At 35.4% G+C, this 17,937-nt stretch overlaps 1 protein-coding gene across 3 annotated transcripts in view; it reads right to left on the bottom strand.

The window, feature by feature from the left end:
• Positions 1 to 17,937, bottom strand: part of LOC150102740 (ribosomal RNA processing protein 36 homolog) — a 111,345-nt gene that overhangs the window by 55,343 nt on the left and 38,065 nt on the right. For all 3 annotated transcript variants that reach the window (XM_090399222.1, XM_090399221.1, XM_090399223.1), the window contains exon 5: positions 11,514 to 11,585. In XM_090399222.1, coding sequence (XP_090255348.1) covers positions 11,514 to 11,585 — 72 coding nt within the window. The remainder of the gene's footprint in view (positions 1 to 11,513; positions 11,586 to 17,937) is intronic.

Below are 17,937 nucleotides of genomic sequence, written 5' to 3'. Positions count from 1 at the left end.
TGGCCCTTGCCTTAATGTATAGCATTACACATATCCGCAAGATGTGCTTTGCATTATGGGAAATACTGAGATAGGAGTGATGAGAGCTTTCTCCACCTTTGCAATGAGTTGCACTACCTTACTCCAGTCCTGAAGATACTTTCAGGTGAAAACTTTGTTTGCTCACACTTGGATAAAGGATTAAACTAAACTTATTATATCCAGGGGAAATGTTTCAGCACTTGACTAGAAGAACCAGAACAAGGGGTCATCCCTGGAAGTTGAATAAAGGTGTGGTTAGTAGGGATGTGAAGATTAGATTTTTTAGCTTGGAGAGTTGTAAATGAGTGTAATGGGTTGCCAGAGTCGGTTGTGAGTGCTCTGTCTGTTAATGGGTTCACAGAAAGGTATGATAGATTGTGTCTCCTGCGATGAGTCCTCAGACTCCGTAGAGGTGCCGGTATAATAATAATAATAAAGTATGTTTATATTCGTGGTTATATAAAAAAAATAATAAATAAAAATAAAATAATAACAATAAATAAGATAAGAGGCAAGTAAATATATTATCTTCATTGTGAAATGATGAAAATGATATATATATATATATATACACACACACACACACACAGAGTCCACCAAAAAGTGTACATACACTTTAACAGATTGCATCTATGGACTTTTTTTGAAGTTGGTAATGGCATCTCTCAAAAGATGCCATTACTCACATGAATACTAGCATCAACATGCGACCGGTAGGACAGTCAAACAAAATGGCTGAGGCACGATTGTTGGATAAGGCAGTCAATTTACTAGGGCTCAATGTCTGGTGTGGATTGTCATCTAGGGGTTTAATAGGCGCAACCACCATTGTTCTTTGAAGGTACTGTTACTGGTCAAGTGTACCTAGACATGCTATGCACATCCATTTTACCTGCCATTCATGCACTTTATGGGAGTGACCAATTTCTCTTCCAACAAGATGGCGCACCACCACCGAGACATGAGTGTGGTGAACCTTGATGAGAGTTTGCAGGGACAGTGGAAGAAGAGGTGCAGCTGAGTTCCCCCCAGGTTCTAGAAGTTAAAGGTAACTTGTATTCATTCCTTGATATAAATTTAGTATTACTATTTTTATACAGGTTTCTCTTTTGCTGAAGTGTGTATACATGTTTTTGATGGACTCTGTGCATGCGCACACGCACACACACATCAAGAGATGTCTTGAATACTATGACAATCAAACACAAATTATTATTACTATCTTCCTACCAATAGTTTTTTCCCAACTAAACTGAAATTTTGATAAACTTTTTTTTAACTCAATTATCTGATCTTTACGTTGAAATACTGCTAATTTGGTTTACTTCTTTCTTATTCCATACAAATTTATTTAACTAGTTCCCCACCAAAGTTGCTTATTTTACTATCTATTTCCATATTTAATTTGTAATCATTACTAAAATTGTACCTAAATTTATTTACTAAAATAAAGAGCCAAAAGGCTTCAGTTCGGCGATGCAAAAATGATAAAAATCAAGTGGATATCGAATCCAGCATTATTTCAAAGCCAAATATAGAAACTATAAAAGTTTGTTAGGAAATTTGACCAGAGCTTACGGGAATACACTCGCCGGCATTTACGAGTTGTCCTAGCCAGATCTTATAGGAGACATGATCGCTATGCCCAAGCATCCATATATTCGCCTCCTATTGATCCATTTTGATAAAGTTTCACTGGCCTGACAGTTGTTTCAAACTGGTTGGTTTTCATCAGAGACTAGGCAGAAATTTTAAGAGAGCAAAAACTCTCTTTCAATACTAAGGAACTTGAAACCTCGGAGAGGTGTATTTTTTGTAAGCGAACTCTCGGTCGGTGTGTAAAAGTATTTACTAAAATAAAGAGCCAAAAGGCTTCAGTTTTGGCAATGCAAAAAGAATAAAAGTGGATATTAAATCCAGCATTATTTCAAAGCCGAATATAGAAACTATAAACGTTTCATATGAAATTTGACCAGAGCATTTACGGAAATACACTCGCCAGCATTTACGAGATATTTGAAAATTCAAATTTGTTCTTCCTGAAGTTTCTCTTCTTCATTAATTATTCTTAGCCTCTTGAAAGTATGCTTGCATAAATCTTATCCAAAATACTGTACGTAAATTGAGTGTTTTGGGTAAGCTTACATGTAGCGTCTTTTTTTTTTTTAATAGATTCTATAAAAACTCTACTCCAATCATCCATAATTTAAACTTCTGACTTATACAGTGCAGGCTAATGTAAAACTTTTATACCTCCATACAGTCACCTCCATGGAGTCAACAGATTCATCATGGGAGACCCAATTAACTAGCAACATATCATATTGAACCTTGAAATTATTTACACTCACCATGTTCACAGTGCATTCTGGCAATATGCTCTGCTCACCAACCACTCTCCATGTAAAAAATCTACTCCTCATATTCTTCTCCAGCTGCCTTTCTGCATCTCAGGTTTCTGATGGCTTTATCTAACCTCATATATTATGTACTCCTGACTGCATTCCTTTTAAGTATTTTCTACCACTGTGCTGTCACTTCTGATTTCGTGGAAAGTATGAGAGTTCGATTTTTCTCTCAGAATGGTATATGAATGGAACGGAATGCTTTTAGAAGCGGTGAGTGCAAGCAGTATGAATGAATTAAAGAAAAGGTGATAGCTAATGTGGATGTAGCCTCCCTCAACAAGTCTCTGACTCCTTGGTGGTATCTCCAAACAACTTTGCTGCATGCTTCTCTCTCTCTCTCAACGAATTAATGTTTGTTTGTTGTTTTTGTCTTCCTCTAAGTTTCCAAGGTTTGGTTCTTGTTTTGAAACTTTTTTTCATATTTTTTGAGTATATCTTGTAGGAATTGATCTTAAGATGATAGTCTCCCAAATTTTTGGCAAAATAATGCAATCATACTTGTTCAGGTTAGGAGAATTCTTCATAGCCATGGCTGACTCTGAAATAATCTTTCTGACCTGTAACAACTTTTAAATAGCACATCGGTGTTTTTCCATCTAATCCTGTGTGAATGGGTGTCCAAGCATAGTCTGCCAATCCTGACTTGACATAATAATTACAGTGAATGTATTTTTATGTTCTCCAAGGCAGATGTTAACAGATCTTCCTGTCTGCCAATAGTAGGCCAAGTCAATCACAAGGAACTTCATTACATTCCAGGATATGCTAGAAGATGGAGTTTATCTCTAGAAGAGTAGATCAGAGTTACTAATTTAACATGCAGTTTGAATATGGTGCAAAGGCTATGTTTTATTAGCTTGCACTGTCTTTTCTGATGTACCTCTGACATAGAGAATAGTGATGTTTTGTTATTGTGTGTTAGAAGAGGAAGAAGTAAGGGCTATGTAGTAGTTTATCTATTTTGTATGAATTGTAGCCATTGGCCAAGGAAGTATGGCACAAATTCTGTGGAAAGAGCTGTATCATTAGAACAAAATCGCTCTGACTCTGTGTGTAAGTGATTTTAGAATACCACACTGTTGGGCTGGATGATGATGTGATTGTTTATGTAGGTATCTTCCTGTGTGTGTGTGTTGGCTTTCTGCAAACAGAAAAAGATAGTGATCCATCTGAAAGGTAGGTGACTAATATATCAAGAAAAGAGAAATGGATATAAGATTCTGTTTCTACTGTGAAGTGAATTTTGGGGTGTTGGCTGTTTAGGTAGTTGACGAAAGCATCCAAAGTGTTTTGTCCATGGGGCCAAATGGCAAACACACATGAATAAAGCATAACAACACTAGGGGCTTGTATGTAGCTGTAGCAAGTATTTTGTTTTCAGTGTTCCATGTAAGAGTTTGCTAAAGAGGGGAGGAGAGAGAGGGAACTTATAGCAATACCATTAATCTGTTTGTAGATTTTTTTTTTCTCCATATAAAGTAAGATGCATACATTGTAAATTTAAACAATTCAAAGATATCAGAGGGAAATTTAGACTTTATTAAATTCAGAGTGTCTATTAGTGGTATATTCCAACAGTTTGTAAGAAGTTTAAATGGCTATAATAAATTTAGTTTAATCCTTTATCCAAGTGTAAGCAAACAAAGTTTGCAAAGCACATCTCCTTGCAGACATGTATAATGCTATGCATTAAGGGAAGGGCCACTACCCAGACCGGTTTCGACCTTTATTGAGGTCTCATCAGTGGGAGCCAGATCCAGATGTGGTGATACAAAGGTGGAAGCAATGGAGAAGTCATCTTTACCTATACGGGTTGCCAAAAAAGTATAAATGGCTGTCAGAAGATGCCATCAAAACTGCCCAGGAAAGGAGGAAAATGATGCCACAGGAAATTTGCAGGAAGTGCAGCATTTGAATGCAGAATTACAATGACAAGCCAGAAGAAACAAGGAAGAATACTTCCTTGTCTCTTCTGGAACCGACAGGGCCCTTTACAGAAAGGACTCCAAAATTACTGAGAAATTTGAAAAACAGGATTACACAAGAACCATCACTGGAGAGTGAAGTGAGGTGGGCACTGCAACAGCTATCCAGTAAGAAAGTGCCAGGAGGGGAGGGAATACCTATTGAGCGGCTCAAAGCCCTGGGAGAAGAGGCAGTTAAAATTTTAGCAGCTCTATGTCAGCGAATTTGGATCAGAACTACATGGCCTTGGGAACGAAAAAAAATCAGTTTATATACCTTTATTGAAGAAAGGCAATACAAGAGAGAGTGCGAAAATTACTGAACTATAGCACTGATTTCTCATGCAAGTAAAGTCTTACTACTTAAGATCATTCAGGAAAGACTGGAACCATTTGTGAAGAGAGAAATGCTAGATGAACAAGAGATCAGATCACCAATTTCAGATGGATAATAGAAAGAGCACAGGAATATCAAAAGAATGTCTACCATTGTTTCCTTGACTCTGTAGATCATGTGAAACCGTGGAATATGTTAAGAACAATGGGAGTACCAGAGCATTTCATTATCCTTCTGAGGAATCTTTATTATGAACAAGAAGCTACTGTTTGAACAGATTTTGGAGACACTGAGTATTTCACAATAGGTAAAGGGGTGCAACAAGGATGTAATTTATCTCCGAACCTGTTTAACTTGTACAGCGAATACATTTTAAGGATGGCAGGACTGGAGGAGTCTTCAGTTGAAATTAAAATTGATGGAAGAAATATTAATAATCTGAGGTATGCAGATGATATACCGCCTTGCTAGCAGAATGCAAAGAAGATTTGGAGGAACTTATAATGAAAGTTAAAGAAAGTGCTAAATATGGCCTTAAACTTAACCTCTAAAAGACAAAAGTTATGGCAACATGTGAACTTAATGATTTTGAAGTAGATGAGGAGAAAATGGAAGTAGTTAACAATTCTGTGCTCCTAGGATCCCAAATTGATAAAGATGGGTATTGTACTGAAGAAGTTAGAAGACTGTTACTCAGAAAGAAAGCAATTACAAATTTAAGCAAGATCTTTAAAGATAAAGATATCAGCCTCGCAACAAAAATCAGAATCATGAAAGCAATAGTATTCCCTGTGGTACTGTATGGATGTGAAAGGTGAACCCTGAGAAAGAGTGAAAGAAGGAAGATAGATGCATTTGAATTATGGGTTTGGAGACGCTTACTAAGAACACCATGGACTGCAAAGCAAACTAATGAATCAGTGATAGACAGAATAAAGCCAGATTGCTCCCTTGAAGCTATGATCATCAAGCAAAAATTGTCATACTTTGGACATATTATGCGAGCAAATGACAGTCTGCAGAAGATGATGATGCTCGATGTTGATGGAAATAGGAGAAGAGGAAGACCAAGAATTAGATGGGTGGATGGAGTTAAAGAAGCAACTGGAATGTGCCTGGAAATTTTGAAAGACAGGGTTGGGGAGAGATCTGAATGGAGAGTGTATGTTCATAGAATCACCAGGAGTCGAAAATGACTCGATGGAATATAACAACAATTAGTGGTGAATTAATAAATAAAGAAGTGACATCAAAACTAACCATTATATCTGAATTTTTAATGATAAGATTTTAAACTAATGATTTGGAATGGAATGAATTTTTTTTGCAAACGTAGAGGAGAGTTGCCAGTAAGGGGACAAGAGACTTAGCTAACTGCTGGGCAAGTTTATATGTAGGACTATCTATGCTATCAACTATAGGGTATAGGGAAATATTGGCTTTGTGTATTTTAGGTATTCCATAAATACAGAATGGTCTAACATAAACCAATTTTATTTTGTTGTTGATTTCTTTGACCCAAGAAGTTACTTTTTTCCTTTGAGACATAGTGGGATCTTGCATTTTTCTGTTGCAATCCTTTTGATTCATGATAACTGTTGTATTATCCTTATCAGCTTTAGAAAACAATATTTTTATTCTTTTATATAATGTTTTGAAGGCAGCTATTTCATTCTGTGGTATATTACTTTTTGATGATTCAGCCTTGTTTAGGATGCTTGCTATTTCTAAGCACACATTATTAGCCATTGAAGGTGGATGATTGTAGATTCCCCATTCTACATTGATCACAATTTCTAGTTTTGGAACTTGTTTGAGTGTAATTGCAAAGTTATGACCTAGACTGAGAGCATTCTTAGTTTCTTTTCTAAGCTAAGAACGTGATCTCGTCGAGGTTGTGGTCGGAATATTGTACTGTTGTAGGATTTCAAATTTCTTCAAGTGCCTACTTTTATCATCATCATCATCAAATTCCTGCCATGTACCCTCAAGGGGTGTACAGGATATGACAGTACTACATGAAAAAATTACATCATTACTAACTTCCTATCTACAATTTTCCTCCAAATCAGTCTTTTACTTGTCAAGACTCCAACATTATCAGATCTTATATTTCTATCGTCTAAGGCACTTTGTACCGTATCAATCCACCTATATCTTGGTCTTCCTCTGGGTCGTTTTCCTGCCAACCTGGCAGAGAACACTTGTTTTGCTAATCTTTCCTCTCCCATTCTATTTAAGTGACCATACCATCTGAGATTAGCTCTGCTAACACATTCCTGGATGCTGACAATGTCAAGTTCTTTCCTAATATCCTCGTTTCTAATATGATATTGCCATTGATGCCATCTGTTCACGCCTCTAATCTTTCTCAGGACTCTCATATCTGCGGTCTCTAGTCTTTGGTCAAGTGTTTTACTTCTGACCCAGCTCTCAGATCCATAAGTTAAAATTGGTTTGAACACAGTCTTGTATACAGCTAATTTAGTGTTCCGACTAATTTCTTTCTTATTCCATATGAATTTATTCAATTGACTTCCCACCATACCAGCTTTGCTGATTCTGTTGTCTATTTCTATATTTAGTTTACCATCTTCAGTAAAAATTGTGCCTAAGTAGCTGAAATGTTTTACTTGTTCCACAGGTTCTCCATTCACAACACAGTTGACATTTTCAATGATTCTGCCTATTTTCATTGTCTTTGTCTTTTTATTGCTGACCTTCATACCATATCTATTACAACAGCTATTCAATTTAGTCAGAGAATCTTGCAGACTTGTAGCAGATTTATTTAGAAGTATAACATCATCCGCATAAAGCAAAGAGCAGACATTAACATCTCCAATTTTGATATCAGGTTTAATACCACATTCCTTCATAATGTGATCCATATAGATAATGAATAACAGAGGGGAAAATGTACATCCTTGTCTCACACCAGATTTAACATTAAACCATCTTCCTGTACTTCCTTCAATTCTAACTGCTGACTCACAACTCAAATAAAGACTAAGTATTGCTTGATATAATGCCCCCCATTGACACCATATAACTGCAGCGTATTGAATAGCTTCTCTCTTGGCACCTTGTCATATGCCTTTTCCAAATCGACAAAACTTAAATACAGATCTTTGTTATATTCCCATGCTTTCTCCACTATTTGTCGTAAAGTGAAGATCTGATCCTGACAGCCTCTATTTGGCCTGAATCCAGCTTGTTCTTCACCAAGCTTTTCTTCAACAATTCTTCTCAACCGTTTCTCAAGTAGTGCCTACTTTTAACTTTTGTGTATTCTTTTTATGCCAAAACTTCAGTAGTTTACATCGGAAAGATTATTGTTGCATCAGCCAATGAAGAATTCTCCTAACCTGAACAAGTATGGTTGTATTAATATGCCAAAAATTTGGGAGACTGTCATCTTAAGTTCAACTCCCACATAGCCGTAATACTTTTTTTTTTTTAATACAACATTAGAGGGCACCAAATTAAGACTTTAGATCTTTTGTCCATTACAATTTTGAATTGTTTCACTTACTCTTTGTTGCGTGTAAACTATAACATGCTGCTTTATGCTCTGAAGATGCTGGTTTGAAATCCAGCAAAATATAACCCAGTTCATAAACATATTATTTTTTTTTTTATAAAAGTTTGTTTGGTGTGGTTAATAACATTAAAATAAGTTATGAAAAAAGGTTGAAGTTATGGTCCCTGCATTACCAATAAGGAAAGCTGACCTCTGCAGTAAGCTTAGAAGTAGAGGTCAAGACTGTTGGAGAGGATACCTGGTAATGTAATTGTATCTAAAATCTACGTATAAAATTTGATTTTATATATTATATTATAGTTTCCATCCTTTGCAATCACATAGTCCGTTCCTTCTCTTGTTAGCTCTGTATAAAGTGGATAGTTTTCTATGTTCAGCAGTATGTATGTATTCTTCTTATACATTAATAACTCCCAAGTTTCAAGTTCTTGCAGAACTAATGTCATGAACACTGATCATTTTGCTATTCTTCAGCAGGTGATAACAGCCTCATGAACTTCAATGTTACCAAAACAATCCCATCATCTTTCTTGAAGAAAGACCTCACTTCCTCTCAACTTTGATGATGTCCAGATCTTCACACTACTTTAAATTTATCTTTTCTTCTTCGGCTGACACACTTCTAGCCTTTGCTGACATAAACACATCTCTGGCTTCCTCGGCTTATTTTTCATGGTATTAACAACACTTTTATCACAAAGATGTTTTATTAACACTTATATTTCGCTGATTTTCAACTCAGCATCATCAGAGCACAACACACTTGTATACGCGACAGTGAGTGAGTGAGTGAAACAATATAATGAGGTTTGAAAGTGGTGCAAAGGCCATGTTTCAACAATACTTTGGCTATCTTTTCTGATGTACCTCTGATATAGGGAATAGAAATGGTCATGTTGTATTCTTGTGTATTAGGGGAGGGCAGAGTAATGGGCATATGTAGTATTTTATCTATTTTGTAGAGATTGTAGCCGTTGGCTAAGAACGTATAGCGCAGGTATTGGAGTTCATTGGTCAGAGCTGTATCGTTAGAACAAATGGCTCTGGCTCTGTGTGTAAGTGTTTTTAAAATGCCATACTGTTGGACTGGATGATGATGTGATTGTTTATGTAGGTATCTTCCTTTCCTGTGTGTGTAGGCTTGTCATAAATAGAAAAAGATAGTGATCCATCTGAAAGGCGGGTGACTGATGTGTCAAGAAATGGTAAACAGTTATTATTTGATTCTTTTTCTACTGTGAAGTGAATTTTGGGGTGCTGGCTGTTTAGGTAGGTGACAAAAGCATCCAAAGTGTCTTGTTCATGGGGCCAGATGGCAAACACATCCAACAGTACGGCATTTTAAAAACACTTACACCAGAGCCATTTGTTCTAACAATACAGCTCTGACCAGTGAACTCCAATACCTGTGCCATACGTTTTTAGCCAACGGCTACAATCCCTACAAAATAGATAAAATACTATATATGCCCATTAATCTGCCCTCCCCTAATACACAAGAATACAACATGACCATTTCTATTCCCTATTCAGAGGTACATCAGAAAAGATGGCCAAAGTATTGTTGAAACATGGCCTTTGCACCACTTTCAAACCTCATGTCAAGCTGGCAACTCTGATCTGCTCGCCTAAGGATAAACTTCACCCTTTAGCACACCCAGGAGTGTATGAAGTTCCTAGTGACTGTGACTTGGCCTATTATGGGCAAACAGGAAGATCAGTGAACATCCACCTGGAAGGACATGAAAGATACATTCGCTACTATTACTATGGCAAGTCGGGACTGGCAGACCATGCTTTGGACACTCCTTCACACATGATTAGATGGAGGAAAACGAATGTGCTATTTAGTAGTCGTTATAGATCTGAAAGATTATTTTTTGTGTCAGCAATGTCTTTGAAGAATTCTTCCAACCTTAACAAATATTGTTGCATTAATTTGCCAAAAATTTGGGAGATGGTTATCCTAAGAAAAACTCCTGGATAGCTGCCTTTTTTTTTTTTCCCCGTTAGAGGGCACCAAAAATAGGACTTTAGATCTTTTGTCTTTTGCAATTATATTGTTTCACTCACTCACTGTCATGTATACAAGTGTGTTGTGCTCTGATGATGCTGAGTTGAAAATCAGCGAAATATAAGCATTAATAAAACATCTTTGTGATAAAAGTGTTGTTAATACCGTGAAAAATAAGTCATGAATAACCATCAATAAGCTTATTTGTTAGAATTAAAGCCTTGTTTATAATTCTCTACACTATTCATCAGTAAAGCTCTCAACTCTAAATAAATGCCAAATTCACTAAACCTTCAAACTGTTCTCGCATTTTGGTGTTGTACCAGGGAACCCCTAAAAAAAAAAAATAAATAAATAAAAAAGACAATCCAATTTGGTTGTGATCCTCTCTCTCTGAGCTTCCTTCAACAACTTTCTCACAGATGCTTTATTTTTAAATGGGCACTGTTTTATTGAGCTAGAAACCCTCCATTTCCCTCTAAACCTGTTAAATATGATATGAACAACTGCTGATCAACATCCCTTCACAGTCCAACCTCAAATCCATCAAACCAATTTCTCAGTCTCCTCTTTCATTCCATTTACTCCTATCTCCCTCGGCAGCTTTCCTCATCAGCATTCCCAAGGACTATCAGTTAAGAAAAAATATCAATCAATTCTTTCATCTTTCCTTAACCAGCTGTCTGTACAATACTACTAACATGCTATCAGCTTTGAAACTCTTGTGTGTTCTTATTCTTAACTAATATTTGACATAATCAATTATAAAAGGAGGGAGAGAGAGAGACTCATTCTTAATCCAATGATAAAATGAATTTTTTTTTAATGTGATTCTCCAAGAAAGGTTGAAAACCTATAGTACATTAGTACCATAAATAAACTGAGAAATTTTAATTTTAATTTTATTATTGACAATCCAAAAACCTTTCTACAAACAAAACATGTTATTATGTTGAACATTTTCAAGCCACTTCAGGTCTCCAATACACAGGATCATGGTCTCACGCTGAGCAATGAGATTTATTTCCTATCTAAATAAGTTATGGAAAAGTGCTTTTAGACTTATTTTTAAAAGTGAAAAATTTTAATCTTAAAAAATGTAGCACACAATGATATGGTAAAAATGTGACACTGAAAGTCACACATATAAATATCCACATTCCCAATACGATAAATTTAAGTGACAACCATTACAATAAGTAATTATAGGAATTTCTTTCCTTACCTATTTTTATTGGCTCTTTTGAAGTTCTGCTTTGAATATTGCTTCTGATTACCAAAAAGGGCTTCATTATATCTATGAAAAGAAAACATTACATAAAAGCAGTGGCCTGTTTTCCTTTGTTATTATTATTATATAAAATTAATGCTACTCTTAAACTTCAATTGCATGTATGCAGTGCTACATACACTATAGGTTTCAGTACTAAAATTGAAACGAGCCTTCTTTGAGTGTCTGGTCTGCTTACAAAGATTGATTAGAATCAAAATGGTAAATTTTGCTATCAGTGAGCCTTGGTTTGATTTTTGGTTTAGTGGCGCAAGAACAGCTAAGGTCATACTGAACCAATATATATCGTAACAGTACACAACAGTAACAGTTGTGTACTGTTGTGTATAAAAAACAAATCTAGAATTATAAATTCATAAAAACATACATAAGAAATCAGGCGTTAGGAGTTTATATACACTATCTACATTCAATTAATAAAACTTATATACTTATATATATATAAATACATACAATAAGTGCATACTGTGTGTATACACACACAATATGCATGTAATCTACATAAGGTAATAAACATAAATGCTCTGTCAAAATTTAAAAACAAAAATAACACTTGAAGCTGATAAAATCTACCTGAGTATACAGGGCTCAAGACAGATGAATACAATTAAAATAGTGACCTCACTCATTGACAATATGAGGGCAGCCGATTAAAAAGTGAATGATGGTTAGTCCAGTATCAGAGAACTTAGAAATAGGCATATCATTACTTCTCAATAGGAAGGAATGTGTAAGATGATTATGACTAGGACTTGAAAAATGTGCTTGTTCACAGCAGGTGAGAATTTTTAGCTGACGAGTTAAAAAAAAAAAAAAAAAAAAAAAAAAAAAAAAAAAAACAGAAGAGTTTCAGTTTAATTGTCAGTTATATAATGCAGACTCAGTTGCATGTTTTATGTCATAAATATTTTTTTTTTGTATGTTTACCCCACTTATCGCATCTATTGAGGAGTGCTGGTCATTACAAATGCCTCATTATTTCAGAGCTGAATACAGAAACCATAAAAGTTTCATATGAAATTTGACCAGAGAGCTTACAGGAAATACACCTCTCTGACGTTTCAAGTTTCATAGTATTGCGAGAGAGTTTTTGCTCTCTTTAAGGTTTCTGCCTGGTCTCTGATGATGAACCAATAAGTTGGAAACAGCTGTCAGGCCAGTGAAACCTTATCAAAATGGACCAATAGGAGGCAAATATACGGACGCTTAATAGCGGTCATCGTCACCTATTAGGTCCAGCTAAGGCAAATCATAAATGCTGGAGAATGTATTCCCATAAGCTATCTGATCAAATTTCATACGAAATTTTTATAGTTTCTATATTTGCCTTTGAAATAATGCTGGATTTAACATCCACTTGATTTATAAAAATCAAATGGATGTTAAATTTTTATAGTGTTATGTGAGAAAGTGTTTTGCATCGCCGAACTGAAGCCTTTTGGCTCTTTATTTTAATAAATTACAAATGCCTATTTTACTGTAGGGAGGGATGGAATATTTGAATAAACTGCAAAAATAAAAGCTGCATGGTGGTATATATATATATGAATAAAACAGCAGTAGTGTATTTCATGGTGTTTATGCAATGTTGTCCACCCTAATGTAGACCACCAATATATTTATACAGATGTTCTACATAATTTTATTTATGTAAATTAGTGTAAACTTAAATATTGTTTCAAATTACCATTTGCAGTTGTTAATGAATTTACACTATGTAGAAAAGCAAAGCTGATTGTTTATAAAGAGCAGTGTCGTGCACAGATAATAATATGTTCATGTCTAATGCTAATTTTTAAGAGTGAATTTAATTAGCCAGACTAAATTTAATGTAATTTAGTCTGGATAATATTAGTATTATAGTTTCATGTTTAGCTAAGTTTAAATATATAAGCTAGCCTGGTTGGCCAACATTTTATGTTCCATGCGCCACTTTTTTCATGTATGAGTTCAGATGTGCCATACAACTTTTGTACCCTTAAAAGCGCTCAGTAAAACTATGTTAATATAGACATGACATACTGTAATATAAAAACAAGATTCTCTCTCTGTAACTCTGACCAAAGCACTAGCTTTAGTTTTACTTCTATTTCAGTCTGATGTGTTTTATAGTGTCTATTAAGATCATATCTTTTATTATGTGAGAAAGTGTTTTCACAAACAATGCACAACGGTATTCCTGATGGATTTGCTATAAATAAGAACTTATTTTCCCTGATTATCTTTTGCACTGTGATGGGTAACTAAATGCAAAAACAAGGCTTAATTTTCAAAAAAAGTAGAAAACTGCAAATGTCCACAAAGGATGAACAAAGCACAACTCTGTAGAGCATGAGTACCAATTGTAAACTGACAAAAAACCTGCAACATACCGCTGATGCTAACACTTGGCACCTAAAGATCAAACATGCGAATGTGCAAAAGATGTGCACAAAACAATAAAATCGATAAAAATAATTACTAAGTTTTAGCTTTTTTTCCTACAAATCGTTTTGCATAAACGAACTTGTTTTTTTTTTTTTATTAATAATTGGAATCCAATGCTCCATTTCTGGCACATGCACCATAGATTGGCCAACCCAAAATTAGCATATCCACTTTCCAGCCAAAAGGCTGCAAATCCTGCCATGGGCATGAATTTTTGTGATTGTCTTTCACCTTTATGCATTCATTCATACAACTATATATATATACTTTCTGAAGATGGAGTGGGTCACGATGGGAGAAGTAGACCCTTTCCTCCACAACAGGAGAGGCCTTTACCCAGCAGTGGGGAAGATATAGGCAGAATCATCATCATCAAAATATATAAGCTAAAAAAACACTCACATGGCTGCCAACCACCCAGGTAATCACTTCATGGCCACTCTCTCACCAAATGGAAGGAGATTTGAGACCTCATTTATAGTGACATCCTATGATGAGATGATCAAATCATCTCATCATAGGATCTGTGTCCTTTACTTCTTGTCATTGGAATCTTTTGCCATAATTAAAATCACCCATTATGATCCCATAATAAAATAAAACTCACCCATTTTCCTATTTTGGGTACTGCTATGGCACAGTATGACTTTTTTTTGTTCTTGCACCAATAAACCAACAAAATCCTATTTGCTTATACATTTCACAGTCATTACTTCCACATTACTAGGTCTATAGCAGCATCCTACTAAGTATTTCATTCTATTCACTTCTATCACACGCACCATACTGCCTCAAAACCATTGTCACTATCCCCCCCCCTACATCTTCACCTTGTATGGACAATCTTTTTCTATCAATAGCCCTCTACCTCCATTTTTACTCTATCCTCACAAGAAATATTATACTCTTCAATCTAAGGTGCAACCATCATAGAATACTCTGACATAAGTATAGACTTAGGATCCATAATCAAGTTTTGATCTATTCAGTGTATGATACAATTAGAACAAAGATGCAGAAGATAGGGTGTGCAGGATGTTCACTGCTTCATGACACTTATCTTGTAACTGGAACATGTGAGAGAGGAAACTAAGTTTCTTGTCAAATATGAACATCAAGAACCTGGCTTTTGGTGCAACTGGGATTAAGGTTTGTTCTAGTCTGAGTTCAAGATCAGGATGAAGATCATATCTGCAGCAAAAATGCACACGCACACACACAGTCTTCTGTTGGGAAAATCTGAACCCATTCACAAGCACCCCACATTTTGAAAGATGGCCAATAGCTCGCTGCAGATATCTTTCTGTGACCCTCAAATTACATGAATAATGGAAGAGGGTAAAGTCATCCACATAGAGGGCATTACTTATAGCTGGAGAAAGTTGTTCAGTTATCAAGTTAACCTTGATTGCAAAAAGTGTGATACTTAAATCTGAACCTTATGGGACTCCCTCCTCAGGAGAGAGTGGTTCCCACTCACACTTAGAAGATTTAGTTGGATAAAAAGAGGGAGATTCTCTCTCTATATTCCAATATTCCAATCTCCAAGCAATGTTATGCTTTTTCTACATAAAAAAAAAAAAAAGATTTTAAGTGCTTGTGTTTTAGAAAGTAATCTCTGATGGATGCTTCCACAGTCAGATTAGATCAGTTGTTGAATATTTGCAGAAGCCAGATTGTGTTCTGGGAAAAAAAAAAAAAAAAATTGCTTCTCTCCAGAAAAAATAAAAAACATTTACCATTTTTTCCAGAACCTTGAAACAAGCAACTAGTAAGAGCAATCGATCAAGAATTTATTCAACTTTTGGATTTTCCCCTAGTTTAAGAAATGCAATAATCATTGTCTTTGAAGGCAACTTTGATCATCTCATAATGGAAGTTATCTGGTCCAACAGAAGTCAGGTGACATTTATGCAAAACAGTTTTCATTTGTTTTGTGAATAGTCTGTTGTCTTCTGTGACACTTGAAGAGAACAGCATTTGTTTTATTGCTTTAATGTTTTCTTCTCAGAAATGAGAACACTTTTATCAGAGGTTTCTACTTTTTGATCAACTTATATCCAACTCTACTCTTACATCTGTAAGTAAAAATTGGTATGAACACTGTTTAGTAAAACGTGAATTTATTGTTTTGGTTAATTTCTCTCTTCACCATACCAATTTTTCTAATTGTATTATATATTTCCATATTTAATTTTTACTATTTCAGTAAATGCTGTGCCTAAATAACCAACCAAACTACTTGACTTTTTATCTATAGGCTCTAACTGATGTGAGGAGTTTAGGATATCTTTCTCAGACATAGCCAAGTTAGCTGGTCTTGGGCATGGACTGCAGGATTTTTCTCCCCAGTTATCTGGGATTTTTCATCCCACAACAGGCAAACCTGCCTTGAGAACTCAACACTTCTACAGACATAGGATACACCAGGAGGCATAGGGCTAACTACTTTATCCTTGTGTATGGTTGCGGTTAAATTAATAGAAAAACCCTCACCAGCGAAAATAAAAGAGGAAAAAAGGAAGAAGAAAGCTCTCTATTAAGAATGCAGTTGATGTCTTCCTTGTTCCTGCCTATTTTCACAGTTTGCCCTTTTTATTGTAGTTATTCATGCCAAATTTGTGAGAGCACGTATTCAATTTAAAACTAAAGATTTGCTGAATTTATTCATCGGTATATGATTTGCATAAAGTAAACAGCAAAGTTTAATATCTACAACTGTAGTATGAGGTTTAATGCTGCTTCCCTTCATAATGTGATCCATTTAGATGAAGAGTGGAGTGCAATCTTGTTTTGCACCTGCTTCAAGTAAGTCAATTTAGTAAGACCCACCTTTAGTCTTACTAAATTGGCATATACCAGTTAATACCATAAGAAAGTTTCTCAACTGATATAAATAGTTAAATTAATTTAAAATATATTACTTATGTAAGGCGATATACTTTAATTATAAAATTTTTTGCTTATTGTTTTGAAAGATTCTTCCATGCAATAATGGAGTATCTATAAACAGAACTCTGACAGCAAACTAGTACAATCCTAATGAACCAAATGGTCTAAAATTGAATGATGTCTACGGAAACCACACTGTGTACTGGAGAGAAGACTGTTGCTTTCAAAATACCAGAGAAGTCTGGCATTAACCATTTTCTCTAGTATCTTACAAAGACAGCTAGTCAGAGCAATGGGTCGATAATTATTTGCTTGTGTTGGATTTTTTCCTGGTTTTGGGATAGCAATGACAATCGACTTATGCCAAGAATTTGGAAACTCTTCCTCTGCAAGTATTCTATTGTATAATAAGAGAAGAAGATCTATAGAAGATGATGGTAGATGTTTTATCATTTCATAATGGACACATCAGGTCCTACTGTACTAGAGTGGGAGTGTAGGAGAGCTCTTTTTAGTTTCTCCTTAACAAATGGCTGAAGAATGTTGGAGAAAAAGTAAGCCTTTGTTTCTCTTGAAATTCAGGAGAATATGAAGCTATTGCTGAGATTCTAGCAAAAGTTTCTCCCAAGGTTTCTGCAATAGCTTTAGGATCAACAATAACACTTCCATTATGGTCAAAGGTAGACAAACAATGTGTACTATATCTGCCTTTCATTTTCCGGTTTTATCCTATAAAATTTTTGGACTGGTCATTTGATTAATTGATGTAGTAAATTGGATCCATGATTGTTTTTGACTCTGACATCTCACGTAACGTGCTTTGGCTCGAGCACGCTTGAAAGCTATTAAGTTTGATGTGGTGGGATATCTACGAAATATGCCCCATGCTCTGTGTTGATCTTTTTTGGCTGTCTGACATTCTGCATTCCACCAAGGCTTTGAATAGAATGGAAACCGAGATGATGTTTTTGGGATGGAGCTGCTGCCGCCACCTGGATAATGCACTCTGTTATATACTTTACCGTTGGACTGATAGTAT

The sequence above is a fragment of the Typopeltis vanoorti genome, chromosome 10, assembly GCF_054136105.1.
Source record: "Typopeltis vanoorti isolate ZY-2024b chromosome 10, IOZ_Tvanoo_1.0, whole genome shotgun sequence".
NCBI classification, from domain to species: Eukaryota; Metazoa; Arthropoda; class Arachnida; order Uropygi; family Thelyphonidae; genus Typopeltis; species Typopeltis vanoorti.
This window is presented reverse-complemented; position numbering and strand designations above follow the sequence as displayed.